Here is an 18,257-nt window from a genome sequence, read left to right as displayed (position 1 = left end):
GGGACCTAGAGGAGCTATCCCACGTTGAAGGTCAGGAATGGAGGTGGTAAGGAGATACCCTTCATCCAAGATAAGGAGCAGAGGCTGTGCCTTGCTGGAGCAGCCGTGAAGAGATACCCCACGCCCAAGGTAAGAGAAACCCAAGTAAGATGGTAGGTGTTGCAAGAGGGCATCATAGGGCAGACACACTGAAACCATACTCACAGAAAACTAGTAAATCTAATCACACTAGGACCACAGCCTTTTCTAACTCAATGAAACCAAGCCATGCCTGCGGGGTAACCCAAGACGGGTGGGTCATGGTGGAGAGGTCTGACAGAATGTGGTCCACCGGAGAAGGGAATGGCAAACCACTTTAGTATTCTTGCCTTGAGAACCCCATGAACAGTATGAAAAGGCAAAATGATAGGATACCAAAAGAGGAACTCCCCAGGTCATTAGGTGCCCAATATACTACTGGAGATCAGCGGAGAAATAACTCCAGAAAGAATGAAGGGATGGAGCCAAAGCAAAAACAATACCCAGTTGTGGATGTGACTGGTGATAGAAGCAAGGTCCGATGCTATAAACAGCAATATTGCATAGGAACCTGGAATGTCAGGTCCATGAATCAAGGCAAATTGGAAGTGGTCAAACAAGAGATGGCAAGGGTGAACGTCGACATTCTAGGAATCAGCGAACTAAAATGGACCGGAATGGGTGAATTTAACTCAGATGACCATTATATCTACTACTGCGGGCAGGAATCCCTCAGAAGAAATGGACTAGCCATCATGGTCAACAAAAGAGTCTGAAATGCAGTACCTGGATGCAATCTCAAAAACGACAGAATGATCTCTGTTCATCTCCAAGGCAAACCATTCAATATCACGGTAATCCAAGTCTATGCCCCAACCAGTAACGCTGAAGAAGCTGAAGCTGAACGGTTCTATGAAGACCTACAAGACCGTGTAGAACTAACACCCAAAAAAGATGTCCTTTTCATTATAGGGGACTGGGATGCAAAAGTAGGAAGTCAAGAAACACCTGGAGTAAAATTTGGCCTTGGAATGCGGAATGAAGCAGGGCAAAGACTAATAGAGTTTTGCCAAGAAAATGCACTGGTCATAGCAAACACCCTCTTCCAACAACACAAGAGAAGACTCTACACATGGACATCACCAGATGGTCAACACCGAAATCAGACTGATTATATTCTTGCAGCCAAAGATGGAAACAGTGCCAGACTTTATTTTTGGGGGCTCCAAAATAATGCAAAATAATGCAGATGGTGATTGCAGCCATGAAATTAAAAGACTCTTACTCCTTGGAAGAAAAGTTATGACCAACCTAGATAGCATATTCAAAAGCAGAGACATTACTTTGCCGACTAGGGTCGGTCTAGTCAAGGCTATGGTTTTTCCTGTGGTCATGTATGGATGTGAGAGTTGGACTGTGAAGAAGGCTGAGCACTGAAGAATTGATGCTTTTGAACTGTGGTGTTGGAGAAGACTCTTGAGAGTCCCTTGGACTGCAAGGAGATCCAACCAGTCCATTCTGAAGGAGATCAACCCTGGGATTTCTTTGGAAGGAATGATGCTAAAGCTGAAACTCCAGTACTTTGGCCACCTCATGTGAAGAGTTGAATCATTGGAAAAGACTCTGATGCTGGGAGGGATTGGGGGCAGGAGGAAAAGGGGATGACAGAGGATGAGATGGCTGGATGGCATCACTGACTCGTTGGACATGAGTCTGAGTGAACTCCGGGAGTTGGTGATGGACAGGGAGGCCTGGCGTGCTGTGATTCATGGGGTCGCAAAGAGTCGGACACTACTGAGCGACTGAACTGAACTGAACTGAACTGAATGTACATATTTCAATGGGAGCAAACGTGTATACCTACGGCTGACTAATGTTGCTATACGGCAGAAACCAACACAACATTGTAAAGCAATCATCCTCCAATTAAAAAGAAATAAATTACTTATAAAGATATAAAGAGTTTATGCTGTAAAAAAGAATTAGTCTGTCTACTCTGTAGCGAATAGATGAATGCGTGACAAGAGGTTAGATGATATGTTCATCCACTGGCTTATGGTGGCGTGGGGACAGGGGGGTAACTGGACAGAAGTGAGCGTGCACGGCATTGCTGGGTCTCTGGGGGAAGCAAGGATGGGGCAGTCTGTTTAAGGAGCTAAGACACACATGCACACACTTTATTCACGTGAGAGTGACTGAGAACCACGTGGGAGTTCAGGAGAAGTGAGATCACGGGTCTAGGGGCTTAAGACTGGGCCTGAACTCAGCACAGCTTCTGGAGGAAGGGGATATCTGAACAGGGCACCCACGTCTGTGCAAGGTGGGTTTGAAGGAGCAGACATTGGGAAGGACAGCCCAGGCAGAGGAACCAGCAGGAGCCAAGGCAGAGAGGCAGGAAATGAAGACCCAGGGAGGAAGAGAAGCAAGTGGTAGAGATTGTAGGGGCCTGTGAAGGACATTCTGGGAAAATAAGACTGGAAAACTCATAGGCATCAGCTTCCAGAGAGTGTTGTGTGGCAGACTCTGATAATAGTGTGAAAAGAAAGCTTAAAGTCTAGCTTAGTTACAAAACCACTTGGTTTTCCTAGGAATAATCAATGTGCTGATTGAGTTGTATTTCTTTACCAGGTGGAATAGCAGTATCTCTCCCTCCCTGCCATCACTGCTATCGGCCAGTCATTTGCCGAGGATCTCTAACTTCATTTTGGAATATATCTCTGCATCATGTATTGAGTGTGTTCCCATTCTAGGAGCTGGGAATCCTAGAATTGAAAAGGCATGGGCCCAGCTATTCAGCAGTCTAAGAGCTTGGGCAAATGAAACGAGAAATGGCAACAAATACAACTGTTTGGGAAGAGGTGGTACAAAGGAGAGGGAAGCCTCTGCTATCTGGAGTGTGGAACTAGATTTCAGGCAGGGGGTGATATTTCACTGGGCCTTCAGGGATGAGTAGGAGTTTGCCAGACAAAGTGAGATGGGAAGACCTTCCAAACACAGGGCATGTTCCCTACAAAAGTGCACACACACCTTCCCAATTCTCTCATCTTCAATCCTACAAGCCTTATAGAATGGACACTTTTAAGTTTCATTTTTGGGCTCTTAGGGGAAGTTTGGTGATAACTTTCAGTAAGATGCTTTCAGTAAGAACAGAGCGAGTGTTGCCATCTAAGCATTTGACCCTCAGCATTTTACCTTTATTCTGGAGTGTGATTAACAAGAAGTCAGGATTTTAGTAAATCAAATTCATTATACCCTCTCCTCCCAATTATCTTACTGATTTTTCTACTTTCTCAGGGCAGCAGGGAAGGAGTTGTAAATCTGTGTTTTAGGGGACTAGGAAACAGATCAGTCATCAATGAGAACCCCTGTCTCTTCAGTTTTCCACAGAAGGGTAAGAGAAGTCATTCGCCATCATATTTGGCTCCTAATTTTGCCATTTGCAGGAGATGGGTCCCCACTGAGCTTCCTAAGTGTTCACAAAAGTACCTCAGACCCAGATGGACACCGAAGACCGTCCTGCTCGGGAATCTGATTGCCAATTTTAGCCCAAGATAAAAAACCAAATACATGAAGACAGTCTGTGAGGGTGTGAGTGTGTTGGTCGCGCCACCCCATGGACTGCAGCCTGCCAGGCACCTCTGTCCATGGAATTCTTCAGGCAAGAAGACTGGAGTGGGTTGCCATTTCCTTCTCCAACGAGGGTGTGAGGAAGTGAGCAAAGAATCCATTCTAGACTGAATAGAACTCTTCTGTCACCCAACACCCTCGCTGGACAGGCAGCCAGAAGCCGCCTTGAACCTGGGGTGAGAGCCCTGGCCAAAACCTGCCGCCCCGCAGAGGGGGGTGGGAGACGGAGGGGAGGAGCTGGGGGACAGAGCAGAAGCATTTTGGGGAACTGCGGCCTCAGGGGCAGTATCTGATGTACTTCCTCTCTCCCCCACACTCCGCCCCGCTTGCCCTCTCTCTCCTTTTCTTTCCTTTTCTCTCACAGAACTGACTGCTCTGTGCGTCAGTTGCCAAAAGGTGGGGACACTTCCTGCCGCCTTTGCAACACTGAGAAGTTGTCTTAAGGAGCCTGAGCCCCACGTCTGAGCTCCAGGCCAGGAAAGTGAAGGCGGGTTGGGCTTGCCCTCTCCCCGGGTCTCCAGGCAGCCCTCCCGGTTTGCACCTGGCCATGTCCCTCGCCGAGGTCATCAGCCTCTGGAATGAAGGAGTGCTGGCAGCCGACAAGAAGGACTGGAAGGGAGCCCTGGATGCCTTCACTGGGGTACAGGACCCCCACTCCAGGATCTGCTTCAATGTGGGCTGCATACACACGATTTTGGGGAACCTGCCAGAGGCGGAGAAGGTGAGTGGAGGTGTTTCTGCCCCCGCCTCCCCCGGGGGCCTTTGTCTTAACTGGTTCTCAGCCCAGGCTGCACTTTAGAACCCTCTCAGGAGCTTCTGAAGAACAAAGGCAGCCCTGGCCCCACCCACCCCCAGAAATTCTGATTTAATTGGCCTGCAGAGCAGCCTGGGCGGCCACCGCTTTGAAAAGCTCCCCAGGTGGTTGGAACAGGCAGCCCCGCTGGAAACTGTTCACTGTGGGTTTTGTTCTCCTTTATTCTCCATCGATTACATTCAAATCACTCTGGAAACTTTCCTTAACACCTTTTTGAAAGTCCCCCCCAGTTATGTTTTCCTTTATTGACTGCGAGCCACAGAATCTCTGTCTAAATTGCTTAACGTCTGATTTCCAAGAACCTCTTTTGGCTAAGACCTTCCTGTGAGTGAGCTTTGCTTGCCCAAGAGATCAAGAGGAGGCACTTAAGAAAAATAGGTTTCCCCTCAAGTGACAATTATGATCCATTATGTGGAGCACTCTACAAAGGAGTCTGAGGCTGGTGGAAGGAATGCAGATGGTGATTGATTAATGATGTCTACTGAGGACAGGTATTGTTCAGTCTCTTTGAGACCCCATGGACCATAGCACACCCAGCTTCCCTATCCTTCGCCATTTCCAGCAGCTTGCTCAGACTCATGTCCATTGAGTTGGTGATGTCACCCAACCATCTCATCTCTGTCATCCCCTTCTCCTGCCTTCTATCTTTCCCAGGATCAAGGTCTTTTGCAATGAACTAGCTCTTCGAATCAGGTGGTCCAAGTATTGGAGCTTCAGCTTCAGCATCGGTCCTTCCAATGAATCTTCAGGGTTGATTTCCTTTACGATTGACTGGTTTGATATCCTTGCCATTCAAGGGACTTTTAAGAGAATTTTCTAGCACCACAGTGCAGAAGCATGGATTCTTCACTGCTCAGCCTTCTTTATGGTCCAACTCTCACATCCATACATGACTACTGGAAAAGCCATAGCTTTAACTATACGGACCTTTGTCGGCAAGGTAGTGTCTCTGCTTTTTAATATGATGTCTAGGTTAGTCATAGCTTTTCTTCCAAGGAGCAAGCATCTTATCATTTCATGGCAGCAGTCACTATCTGCAGCGATTTTAGGACAGGTGTGGAATGTCCTATTTCTCCACTGTTTTTCTCTCTTTCATATTCGCTACTATGGGGTTGAGCATTCCAAAAAAATCACTTTTTCATATTGGTCACGGTAAGCTGGAAAGGGTATGACTTTTGGATCAAACCCCAGATCTGCCTTTCTCTGGGCTTTTTGGTCTTGGGAAGTCATAGACTTTGGGCTTTTAGCTTATGGAGAGGTTAAGCATTTTGTAGATAAGTGAGGCATGAACTATTTTTTTAAGTTAGTTTTTACTGGAATATAGTTGATTTACAATGTTGTGTTAGTTTCAGGTATACAATGATATGATATGATATGATATCATACACATATGATATATGTGTATATATATGTATGTACACATGTATAACTGATTCATATATACATATATATATATACCATTCTTTTTTAGGTTCTTTTCCCATATAAATAGTTCAGTCGCTAAGTCACGTCCGACTCTGTGTGACCCCATGAATTGCAGCACGCCAGGCCTCCCTGTCTATCACCAACTCCCAGAGTTCACTCAGACTCACGTCCATTGATGCCATCTCATCCGTCAGTCGATGCCATCACGTCCGTGATGCCATCCAGCCATCTCATCCTCTGTCATCCCCTTCTCCTCCTGCCCCCAATCCCTCCCAGCATCAGAGTCTTTTCCAATGAGTCAACTCTTCACATGAGGTGGCCAAAGTACTGGAGTTTCAGCTTTAGCATCATTCCTTCCAAAGAAATCCCAGGGTTGATCTCCTTCAGAATGGACTGGTTGGATCTCCTTGCAATCCAAGGGACTCTCAAGAGTCTTCTCCAACACCACAGTTCAAAAGCATCAACTCTTCGGTGCTCAGCCTTCTTCACAGTCCAACTCTCACATCCATACATGACCACAGGAAAACCATAGCCTTGACTAGACAGACTGTAGTCGGCAAAGTAATGTCTCTGCTTTTGAATATGCTGTCTACGTTGGTCATAACTTTTCTTCCAAGGAGTAAGTGTCTTTTAATTTCATGGCTGTAGTCACCATCTGCAGTGATTTTGGAGCCCCAATAAATAAAGTCTGACACTGTTTCCACTGTTTCCCCATCTATTCCCCATGAAGTGATGGGACCAGATGCCATGATCGTCGTTTTCTGAATGTTGAACTTTAAGCCAACTTTTTCACTCTCCTCCTTCATTTTCATCAAGAGGCTTTTTTTACTCTTCACTTTCTGCCATAAGGGTGGTGTCATCTGCATAGCTGAGGTTATTGAGATTTCTCCTGGCAATCTTGATTCCAGCTTGTGTTTCTTCCAGTCCAGCATTTCTCATGATGTACTCTGCATAGAAGTTAAATAAGCAGGGTGACAATATACAGCCTTGACGTACTCCTTTTCCTATTTGGAACCAGTCTGTTGTTCCATGTCCACTTCTAACTGTTGCTTCCTGACCTGCATACACATTTCTCAAGAGGCAGGTCAGGTGGCCTGGTATTCCCATCTCTTGAAGAATTTTCCACAGTTGATTGTGATCCACACAGTCAAAGGCTTTGGCACAGTCAAGAAAGCAGAAGTAGATGTTTTTCTGGAACTCCCTTGCTTTTTCCGTGATCCAGCAGATGTTGGCAATTTGATCTCTGATTCCTCTGCCTTTTCTAAAACCAGCTTGAACATCTGGAAGTTTACGGTTCGCGTATTGCTGAAGCCTGGCTTGGAGAATTTTGAGCATTACTTTACTAGCATGTGAGATGAGTGCAATTGTGTGGTAGTTTGAGCATTCTTTGGCATTGCCTTTCTTTGGAATTGGAATGAAAGCTGAACTTTTCCAGTCCTGTGGCCACTGCTGAGTTTTCCAAATTTGCTGGCATATTGAGTGCAGCACTTTCATAGCATCATCTTTCAGGATTTGAAATAGCTCCACTGGAATTCCATCACCTCCACTAGCTTTGTTCATAGTGATGCTTTCTAAGGCCCACTTGACTTCACATTCCAGGATGTCTGGCTCTAGATGAGTGATCACACCACCGTGATTATCTGGGTCATGAAGATCTTTTTTGTACAGTTCTTCTGTGTATTCTTGCCACCTCTTCTTAATATCTTCCGCTTCTGTTAGGTCCAGACCATTTCTGTCCTTTATCAAGCCCATCTTTGCATGAAATGTTCCCTTGGTATCTCTAATTTTCTTGACGAGATCTCTAGTCTTTCCCATTCTGTTGTTTTCCTCTATTTCTTTGCATTGATCGCTGAAGAAGGCTTTCTTATCTCTTCTTGGTATTCTTTGCAACTCTGCATTCAGATGCTTATATCTTTCCTCTTCTCCTTTGCTTTTTTGCCTCTCTTCTTTTCACAGCTATTTGTAAGGCCTCCCCAGACAGCCATTTTGCTTTTTTGCATTTCTTTTCCATGGGGATGGTCTTGATCCCTCCTGTACGATGTCACGAACCTCATTCCATAGTTCATCAGGCACTCTGTCTATCAGATCTAGGCCCTTATATCTATTTCTCACTTCCACTGTATAATCATAAGGGATTTCATTTAGGTCATACCTGAATGGTCTAGCGGTTTTCACTACCTTCTTCAATTTAAGTCTGAATTTGGCAATAAGGATTTCATGATCTGAGCCACAGTCAGTTCCCGGTCTTGTTTTTGTTGACTGTATAGAGCTTCTCCATCTTTGGCTGCAAAGAATATAATCAGTCTGATTTCGGTGTTGACCATCTTGCGATGTCCATGTGTAGAGTCTTCTCTTGTGTTGTTGGAAGAGGGTGTTTGCTATGACCAGTGCATTTTCTTGGCAAAACTCTATCAGTCTTTGCCCTGCTTCATTCCGCATTCCAAGGCCAAATTTGCCTGTTACTCCAGGTGTTTCTTGACTTCCTACTTTTCATCCCAGTCCCCTATATTGAAAAGGACATCTTTTTGGGTGTTAGTTCTACACGGTCTTGTAGGTCTTCATAGAACCGTTCAACTTCAGCTTCTTCAGCATTACTGGTTGAGGCATAGCCTTGGATTACTGTGATATGGAATGGTTTGCCTTGGAAATGAAGAGATCATTCTGTCGTTTTTGAGACTGCATCCAAGTACTGCATTTTGGACTCTTTTGCTGACCATGATGGCTAGTCCATTTCTTCTGAGGGATTCCTGCCCGCAGTAGTAGATATAATGGTCATCTGAGTGAAATTCACCCATTCCAGTCCATTTTAGTTCGTTGATTCCTAGAATGTCGATGTTCAGTCTTGCCATCTCTTTTCCCGTATAGGAATAGACTATTCAAGTCCTGTGTAACTTCACACCACTGTGTAAATGTTAGTCCTTATTTTTACCTTTTACTGCAAGTCTTTGCAGGGTGGTGTGGCTAGATGACTGACTCCCCAGCACCTTGAAGGGGGCCCCAACAGCCATCCTTGCCCTGGCAAAGAGGGGAGAGAGCAGCTTTGTGGAATACCTGCACAGCCTCAGGCTGCAGAGTGGGCAGATAGGAGCATGGGAGGACCCTCTGCTTCTCACTGGAGGGAAGACAGCAGCCTCCACCTCCACTGGGGGTGGGGGGCTGCCCAGGGACTGAGCAAACAGAACCACAGATCCCAGGGGCTGTTGGAAACAGAGCGCACACTGTCGGGAGGAGAGGTTGTCAGTCCAGGCAGAGGGCCGAGTGCAGCTCGGCCAGCCGGGGATGGTGACTCCAGCCTCGCCTCTCAGGGCTCCCAGCTGGCCCACTCCCTTGTCCCTCCTTCCTCCCCCTGCTCTAGGCTTCACTTTGCTTTCTTCTGCTCTGGCGTCTCATTCTTGCTGCCTTTCTTCAGTTTTATGCTTGAGTCCTCGCTCCTGGCATTTTAAATGCATTATTATTGTTATTATTTTAATCGTATGAGATTTCAAAACAGTGTACAAAATGGCAATAGGAACACACAGATCGATAATGATATTAACTGTGTAATATCCCTATAATAAATTTATAAGATAAATGTATGCTGTAGATAACATTTAATTAGGCTATATTCAAACATGATGACTTTTATTAATTCTGATAGTAATCATGAAAGGGAGATATGCTTATCCTCATTTTACAGAGGAGAAAACCAAAGTTCAAGGAGATTGGGCAACCTGTCTCATGCCATGCCGCTAGGAAGCGACAACACCAAGTACTCTGACCCCTAAGCCTCTTGTCACCTCCAAGACATCAACGGTTTTCCAGACCCTTCCTGCCTGCCTCACCCACTGGCTCATCTCACACCTACTTACCGCCTGACTGTTCCCTCTGCAGGCCTTCACCAAAAGCATTAACCGAGACAAGCACTTGGCAGTGTCCTACTTCCAACGAGGGATGCTCTATTATCAGATGGAGAAGTAAGTGGTCCAGTGTTGCACAAGCTGGGGAAGTGTGCAGAGAAACCCGGAGTGGGTCTTGGTGCTGCCAGTCTTGGTGTTTGAGACGTGTCTCCTCAGCCTCTGTGGGGAAGCGTGACTGGGCTTTCTCTGGGTAGTTATGCAATCAGCCAGCACGAGGCAGAAGTCCTCTCTGGAGGGGCAGGGAAGGCAGGCCTGCCGCCCAGCTACAGCTCACCATAAGGTGTAACCATCACAGGCTGGGGATAGCTCTCCACTCTTTCCTGAAAGGTCATAGCCTGGGCAGTTCAGGTTGCAAATACTTCAGCCATCAAGGGAGCACCTGTGGCTGTCTACTGTTGTGAGGTACTGAGCTCTCACACAACGACAAAGATCAGGAAGCCACATCAGAGCCTTTCTTCCTTGGTGGGCCACCCGTTAGGACTCTGCACTCTCCCCGCTGAGGGCCTGGGTTCAATCCCAGGGCAGAGAACTAAGATCCCACAGACCACATGGGCGTGGCCAATAAATAAATAGATAAAATCTTCCTGGGTGATTGGCTTAGATCTGGTTTAACAAAAAAATACATTCCTGCAGAATGTATTTTCCAAAACCCAGTTTAATGCATTCAATGAGGTATGATGCAGTCACTAAAATGAGAACATAAACAATTAATATTGTATGCACCAGAATATATTGATACAGATGAGTAGTGTTTGTCTTACTGTAGAAAAAAGTTCACAATAGATACTAAATTTATAGCAGATTTCAGAATAGTACCATACAATCCTATTACCATCTCGCAGAATAGTCTGAAAAGCCATAGACCAAAATGTTTTCAGCAGTCCTCCTCAGCTGCTGAAATTATAGAGATTTCCATCTTCTTCTGTCAGCCTTTCTGTATTTTTAGAGTGTTTATAGTCAATAGGAAATACTTAGTAAAAAGACAAATAGAAAATGAAAGTTAATCTCGAGTCCCACACCCCTCCCCCAAATGCCCTAAAAACATACAAATAACAAAGAAAATATATTCTAAGCATTCATTTAAAACGTAGGGGATGACTAACTGACCCTTCGTAGAAATAGTTCCCTGAGTGTGCACAAGTTCCAGAGAAGATGATTCAGCTCAGGCTAAGGAAGAACAGCTCAAACAGCAACATGTTAGCAGGGGCATGGGGTGTGTGTGCACAACAGGTGAGGCAGGGCACTTGCGGGATAGAGGGGAGGCTACAGAGAATGTCCACGCACTGGGGAAGGGGTAGGCTGGGATCTGATCCTCTGGAACCCTGAAAGGCTTTGATCCTCTGGTTTAGTCAGAAACCAAGCCTGCCAGGCCACTGTGCAGAGCCGTTGCCATGGGCAACTACCAGCCGCTCAGAGGACTTCTGGGATGTAGATGTGGTCATTTACCTGTATGAGTTAAGAGCAGGAGTGAAGTCTCCCAAAAGAAGAACCACAGACACAGAGGCAGTCTGGGAAGGGAAAGCCTTGAATGAAGAGAAGATACACAGGCCTTTATGTTCAATGGCGTCATGCACCGTCTCCCTTCTTAACCCTCTTCTCCTTCTCGGTCCCCCTCCCCTCATCCCCACCAGCCTCAGGATATATAGGACCTGTGAGCAGGTCTGAGCATAAATCCTCTTGTAGATCTCTAGAAGGACAAACTCTCAGGCCAACCTTGAATCAGCTCTAACAGCCTCAAATGAGAAGAGACGGATGGCAAAGACGGGAGGCTCCCAGAAGACATTTCTCCATGAAATGCCCAGAAATCCCAGAACCTGAAAGCCTCGTGTTTTGAGTGAGTCAAAAAGATCTTAGTAAGATCCAGGAATCAGACTCAGGATTCAATTAGTCTGTCACTGGTAATCATTAAATCTAAGAGAGAAATCTATCAAATTTTATCTTTAATTCAACAACTACTTCTTGAGGAAATAACATAAATGAGACACGAGTCTGGGTCCTGAGCTGCCTTTTTTCCCCCTTCTGTTCAATCCATAGGTTTTGGTGTCCTCCCCTCCACAAGACTCAGCCCTGTTTTAAAATTTTCTTAATTATTTTAATTTCTTTCTGACTGTGCTGGGTCTCTGTTGCTGCGTGCAGACCTTCTGTGATTGCGGCGAGCAGGGGCTACTCTTCACTGTGGTGTGTGGGCTTCTCATTGGGGTGGCTTCTCTTGTTGGGGAGCACGGGCTCTAGGGTACGCAGGCTTCAGTAGTTGTGGTTTCTGAGCTTGAGAGCACAGGCTCAGTAGTTGTGACACATGATCTTCATTGCCCCTCAGCATGTGGAATCTTCCTGGACCTGGGATCAAACCTGTGTCCCCTACATTGGCCAGTGGGTACTTAACCACTAGACCACCAGGAAAGTCCAAGGTTCAGCTCTTGATGCTTTGTCCTTTTTTCACTGGTTGTTAAATAGCAAAATATATGGGCAATTTTCCCAGAAAAATACATGCAAGCACATACCTAATTTTATGTGCAATTTCAGGGGGTTTAGTATCCCCTGAAAATCATACAAGAACCCTCTCCCTCCCTTCCAGCACACTGGTTTAGACCTCACTTTTTTTTTTTTACCAGAACTATTGCAGCATGGCTTCCAAACTGATTCCCTAGCCACCACTCTTGCCTGCTCCAATGATATCCTAGACCTTTTTAAAAAAAAAGAAATGTCATCAGCTGAAGAACCTCCAGTGGATCCCAGGATAAAGAGGCACTCCCCCTCCCTGTTGCTCTCTGGTTCAGCTGCTGTCCACCCACTCACATCCTCCAATGTCTGCCCCAGGCACACTCACCCAGGTGACCACTCTCTTTTGTGCCTCCTTTAATCACAGCTGTCTCTCCGATGACAGATACTTGCCTGTATATTTGTCTCCTCCACTGCTCATGAGGGAAGAATCCTTATTCACTCTTGTATTTCAGTATCTAGTACAGTATTAATAAATGCTTATGGGAGTAAATAAACAAGGGGGTGAAATATAGTCTCTGCTTCTAGGAACTTAGAGGGTTTCCCTGGTGGCTCAGATGGTAAAGAATCTGCCTGCAATGCAGGAGACCTGGGTTCGATCCCTGGGTCAGGAAGATCCCCTGAAGGAGGGCATGGCAACCTATTCCAGTATTCTGGCCTGGGGAATTTCATGGACTGAGGAGCCTGGCAGGCTACAGTCCATGGGGTTGCAAAGAATCAGACACGACTGGGCAGCGAACACTTCACACTTTCAAGGAACTTTTGTATTAAAAAGGGGAAGCAGGTTACAAACACGATCTATTATGCAGGGCAGAATGGGGCAGGTGCTATGGGAGAAGTTTTTAGATAAGTGCCTATCGCTTCTCAGTAATGGGTTAGGATGACCTTCAGATTACTTACTACAGGGTTTGTTTTAAAGGTGTTAATATTACGGGAATTTCTTCTCTGAGTTTTTCCCACTTTCAGATGTTGGTTGCTCCTCTGTCATTATAAATTTCCACCAGAATAAAGTTAGAGTTGTTCTGCCCAGGCAAGTCAGGTCTGAGGGATGTCTCATCTCTCTAACCCCCACCTTGTCATTCAAAAGGAGACGGGATCTCAAGGTACCTTTCAGATCACAACCTTATAAATCTTGCATGTGTACACACTCAGTCGTGTCAGATCTTTTGTGACCCTATGGACTGTAGCCCACTGCAAGCTCCTCTCTACATGGGATTGGATTAGATGTGGATTGCCATTTCCTACTCCAGGGGATCTTCCTGACCCAGGGATTGAACCTGCGGCTCCTGCATTGCAGGCAGATTTCTTTACCATCTGAGTCACCTGGGCAGCCCCTTATACATTTTAGAGCCCTGAAAATATGGCCAGACCCTTTAGACGGAGCTGCTCAAAGAGGCAACACAGCAAAGTCTTTTCCCTGACTTCTGAAATGGGTAGGGCATGGCCCAGGCCCTGGCATGGAGGTGTGTGATGCTTCAACCCCTTTCAGCCGGCTCAGTCTCTCTCCATTACCTGAGTGGGGACTGCAGGATTCTAGTCTACAAGCTGGCACTGGCAGTGCAGGGCTAATCAGGAATTTCAGTGGTTACTAAGGAAAAATACCTTTCCAGGGAGTGTTACAGAATCGAGGATAATAAACCCTCTCCAGCTCAGAGCTGGGGAGAAGCATTAGCCAGTCGGCAGCTGTGCTGGTGAGCTGAGAAGACACCAGGTAGAGTGACTTTCAGGTGTGTGCTCAGGTCCTGCCCAGCAGAACCAGGGGAAGATGCCAGCTCCTTGGCCTCACGGGGGATGCTGCGGGCTCCAAATGGCATGGAGGAAATGTCCTGCGGGAGGGCTGGAAAGAGGCAGGGGCTGTGCTGCCTGCCTCCCAGCGCAGGGGACTGAAGGCTATTTTGGATTTCTCATACTGAGCCTTTTCAGACCCTGGGCAGCGGGAAGCAGAGCTGTGCATCAGAGCACAGGCCCCAGGGGAGCTGCTCTGGGTAAACAAGGCTAAGGAGAGGCCTTCAGGGTGATGCTGTCAAAGACATTTAAAAACAGACACCTAGCAGGGGTGTTTTAAACACAAATCAAGCCTTTTGAATAACATCAGTCCTGTCTTTCTCCGTCCTACTGGGCCCAGATCTTTAGCCATCTTGCTGGGCAGAATTAGGGGGAGTTGGGCTCACTCAATCCCAGGTAGACCCAGGCAGTGTTCCCTCACAGCTGAAACTCATCTGCTGAGGGAGGCAGGCACATGGGCAGGTGACTGCAGACAGACTCACGGGCCCTCCGAGGACCTTCTGTGTACTCACAACTAGGCAGGGGAACATGATGGAAATCCCACCTGCCCAGGAAACAGGACACCTGCGTCTTTGCCCCCTGCCCGCCTTCTTGGCTCAGTGAATCAGAGCCAGTCACCAGCCATGTTCTAGCTTAGAAGGAACAGGAATGCTTCCCCTCTCCCCCTTCAAGGAAACGCCTAAAAGGGTGTGTAAATGACGAGATGCTTAAGGAATGGCCTGAATGCTTGTGAAAAATTTGGTGGCCCAGACAGTAAAGAATCTGCCTGCAATGTGGGAGACCTGGGTTCGATCCCTGGGTTGGAAAGATCCCCTGGAGAAGGAAATGGCTACCCACTGCAGTATTCTAGCCTGGAAAATCCCATGGACCGAGGAGCCTGGCAGGCTACAGTTCATGGGGTCGCAAAGAGTTGGACAGGACTGAGCAACTTCACTTATTAACAAAGATATGTTAGAGGAAGCCATCCTTCTGTTTCCAACCCAGGCGGTCTGCTTCCGCCACTCCTGCAGCCCCTGTGGCTGTGGGAGTCACTTCCAACCAAATGATGACAGAATGTCCAGCTTTCCCCGGACACCCTGGGCCCTCTCAGCCAGGCCGCCCTCCTGGTCAGCTCCCAGTTTCCCTGACATGAGCATTCTGGCTTCTACAGCCACATATTTTTTTGAAAATGTTTCGTTTATTTATTTGCACCAGGTCCCAACTGCAGGATGTGGGATCTTTGATCTTCATTATGGCATGTGGGATTTTTAGTTGTGGCAAGGAGGATCTAGTTCCCTGACCAGGGATCAAACACCAGCCCTCTGCATTGGGAGTGTGGAGTCTTAGCCACTGGACCACTAGGGAAGTCCCAACAACTGTATTTTTATCTCCTGATAACAGTTAATACAGTATATAGTATTAAGTAGGCATGTGATAAGGGCTTCCCAGGTGGCACTAGTGGTAAAGAACTCGCCTGCCAATCCAGGAGACATAAGAGGCACGGGTTCCATGCCTGGGTCGGCAAGATCCCCTGGAGGAGGGCACAGCAATCCACTCCAGTACACTTGCCTGGAGAATCCCCATGCACAGAGGAGCCTGGCAGGCTATAGTCTGAGGGGTTGCACGGAGTAGGACTCGACTGAAGTGACCTAGCATGCGTACACGCAAGCATGTAATAGAAGATTGGTATGTGAATTTAGCTGCTGGTTTTAGAGCTGGAAATATGTATATATATAAATAATAATAGAAAATTACTGTGTGTGCCAGGCACCGTCCTAAGCACCTGAATGGTTTGTGCTATTACGCTGTAATACTGAAGATGAGGAAAGAGAGGAATGAAGCAACTTGCTTCTTGCAAAGAGTCGACATGACTCAGTGGCTAAGCACACAGCACACCCCTCTGTCACTGGCTATAAGGGGCAGAAGCAGGACTCCAGTCCACGCGGGTTTAACTTCAGAAATTAGATCCAGGACCACATACTACCAAGCACCTGATGTGATATGCTCCCTGAATATAACACATCCCTTGCACACAATGCACTCCTTATAATATCCATGTGGAGTGAGGCCAGGGAGGCAGTTTGCCAGGGTCTCCCAGTTAGTGGCAGGGCTGGTGGACCTGGTCCCAGTCCCTTGGCCGCTGTCCTCAGGCACCTTCATTATCCACACGACCTCTCGAGGGTCCCCACCAGCCTGTGTTCATATTCCAGGCTTGTCTCCAAGAGAAGCCACAAGTGGCAGCTCTGGGTCAGATGGCGGCCAAGGGACTTTTGATTTAGTTGCCCGGTGGAAGGCACACAGACAGGCAAATTTGTTCCTGCCAGACTGGGGGCTGGGCTGAGGCTAGCTTGATTTTTGCTGCTTCTATCCCCTGCTGCCCAGCAATGGCTCCCTCCCACCAGGGCCTCTGTGTTGATCAGAGGCAGGCCAAGCAGGCCTTGCCTTAGGTCCTGCCCACACCCCAATGGGCACTATTGGTGTGGTCAGCCCTATTCTCTGCTGCCAATCCAATGGTAGTCCTGATCCACCTCAAGCCAGTCAACACAACGCCAACCCAATGGAACTGAAGGCCAGAGCCAGGAGCAAGGTTAGAGATGCTCCCTGGGGACTTCCTTGGTGGTCCAGTGGTTAAGAGTCTGCCTTGCCATGCAAGGGATGCTGGTTCAATCCTGAGTCTGAGAAGATCCCACGTGCCATGGGGCAACTAAACCCGTGTGTCACAGCTACTGAGCCCGTGCTCTAGAGCCCAGGAGCTGCAACTACTGAAACCTGCATGCCTATAGCCGCTGCTCCACAAGAGAAGCCACGGCAGTGAGGACCCTGTGCACTGCAGCCAGACAGTAGCTCCGACTCATTGCAACCAGCCCGTGTGCAGCAACAAAGACCCAGCACAGCCAAAAATTAAATACACAAAAATCTAAAACATTTTTATTCTTAACTATTTACCAAGGAAAAAAAAGGGCTCTCTGGCTTAAGTGATGGTTTGTCTTTTTTTTATAGTATGTGGAAGAGGAGGGAGGGGACAGCCACAAACCAAGAGCTAAGAACTCAAAAGAGAAAAAAAAAAAATGAACTCAAAAGAAGGTGAAGGAGAAGGCGCTGGGCAGGAGGGTGACATCAGTGGCCTTGAGGAAGGGTCCCTGGGAGCTGCATCAGGCTGGCCTGGCTGCTTGGTGGGGAATGAATCAGCTCCATGGAGACATGGGGCCCAGCAGGTGCTGCTCTGCTTGGAGCTCTCTGGGGAGATCGAGGCTCTTTCAGAAAGTGACAAGCTGGTTGTCAGAAAGGTGGGGGCTGCGTGCAGTCAGCAAAGACAGAGATCCCTGTGGTGGCCGGAGAGTGGAAGGCCTGCAGTGTTGCTGGGATGCACACTCCAGGGGTGCTGTTGACACCAAGTTCTACAGAATCCTGGGGTCAGCGTTGGTGAAAACTAGAGCAGGTCAAAAAGGATTGAAAAGACTTCTTGTCCCAGTGAAACAGATGGATGAAAGGAAACAGGCACACACTTCATTCTTTTTTTCCTCCTTTCCCTGAACTGGCTTCTTTCCTGCAGATATGATTACGCCATTAAAGACCTTAAGGAGGCTTTGACTCAGCTTCGAGGGAACCAGCTGATCGACTACAAGATCCTGGGGCTACAGTTCAAGCTGTTTGCCTGTGAGGTGAGGAGCGGAGCGCCCAGGCTGGGGAGTGGTGGGCTGCGGCTGAGGGGAAGCTGACAGCTCAGATGCACAGCCATCTGTTGACACTTCTAGGAGCCCAAAGAAGGCATTTTGCCTCCCCTCCCCTGGGACTCAGATTTACCCTTAAGAAAAAGCTCAGAACCATTGCTTGGGGCTCCTAATGGAGTCTTCAGTTACCTGAGTGCATGGATTTTGTTAACATGAGGCTCAAAGGGCCATGCAGAAATGAGTTTGCTGGATTCTCTGAAGGGAGGCTTGGCTGGACATGAGTGTGTTGGTCTGTGAAAGTGTTCGTGTGTATATGCGTTAGTTGCTCAGTTGTGTCTGACTCTTTGCAACCCCATGGACTGTAGCTCACCAAGCTTCTCTGTCCATGGGATTCTCTAGGCAAGAACACTGGAGTAGGTTGCCATTCCCTTCTCCAGGGGATCTTCCCAAGCCAGGGATTGAACCCAGGTCTCCCACATTGCAGGCAGAGTGTTACCCATCTAAGCCACCAGGGAAGCCCAAAAATATTCATAATAATTTGCA

General features: G+C 47.4%; 1 protein-coding gene and 1 long non-coding RNA gene across 3 annotated transcripts in view; both read left to right on the top strand.

Moving 5' to 3' along the window:
- Positions 1-4,065: 4,065 nt before the first annotated feature.
- The window catches only part of NCF2 (neutrophil cytosolic factor 2), a 37,198-nt gene continuing 23,006 nt past the window's right edge, over positions 4,066-18,257 (top strand). For both annotated transcript variants that reach the window (XM_004013860.5, XM_012187705.4), the window contains exons 1-3: positions 4,066-4,366; positions 9,755-9,837; positions 17,597-17,705. In XM_004013860.5, the coding sequence (XP_004013909.2) occupies positions 4,193-4,366; positions 9,755-9,837; positions 17,597-17,705 (366 nt within the window). In that variant the 5' untranslated portion in view covers positions 4,066-4,192. The remainder of the gene's footprint in view (positions 4,367-9,754; positions 9,838-17,596; positions 17,706-18,257) is intronic.
- On the top strand, positions 4,373-6,583 carry LOC132657522 (uncharacterized). Its single transcript, XR_009595861.1, has 2 exons — positions 4,373-5,399; positions 5,931-6,583. It is a non-coding gene; the product is annotated as an uncharacterized LOC132657522 (long non-coding RNA).

Source organism: Ovis aries, chromosome 12, assembly GCF_016772045.2.
Source record: "Ovis aries strain OAR_USU_Benz2616 breed Rambouillet chromosome 12, ARS-UI_Ramb_v3.0, whole genome shotgun sequence".
Taxonomy (NCBI): Eukaryota; Metazoa; Chordata; class Mammalia; order Artiodactyla; family Bovidae; genus Ovis; species Ovis aries.
This window is presented reverse-complemented; position numbering and strand designations above follow the sequence as displayed.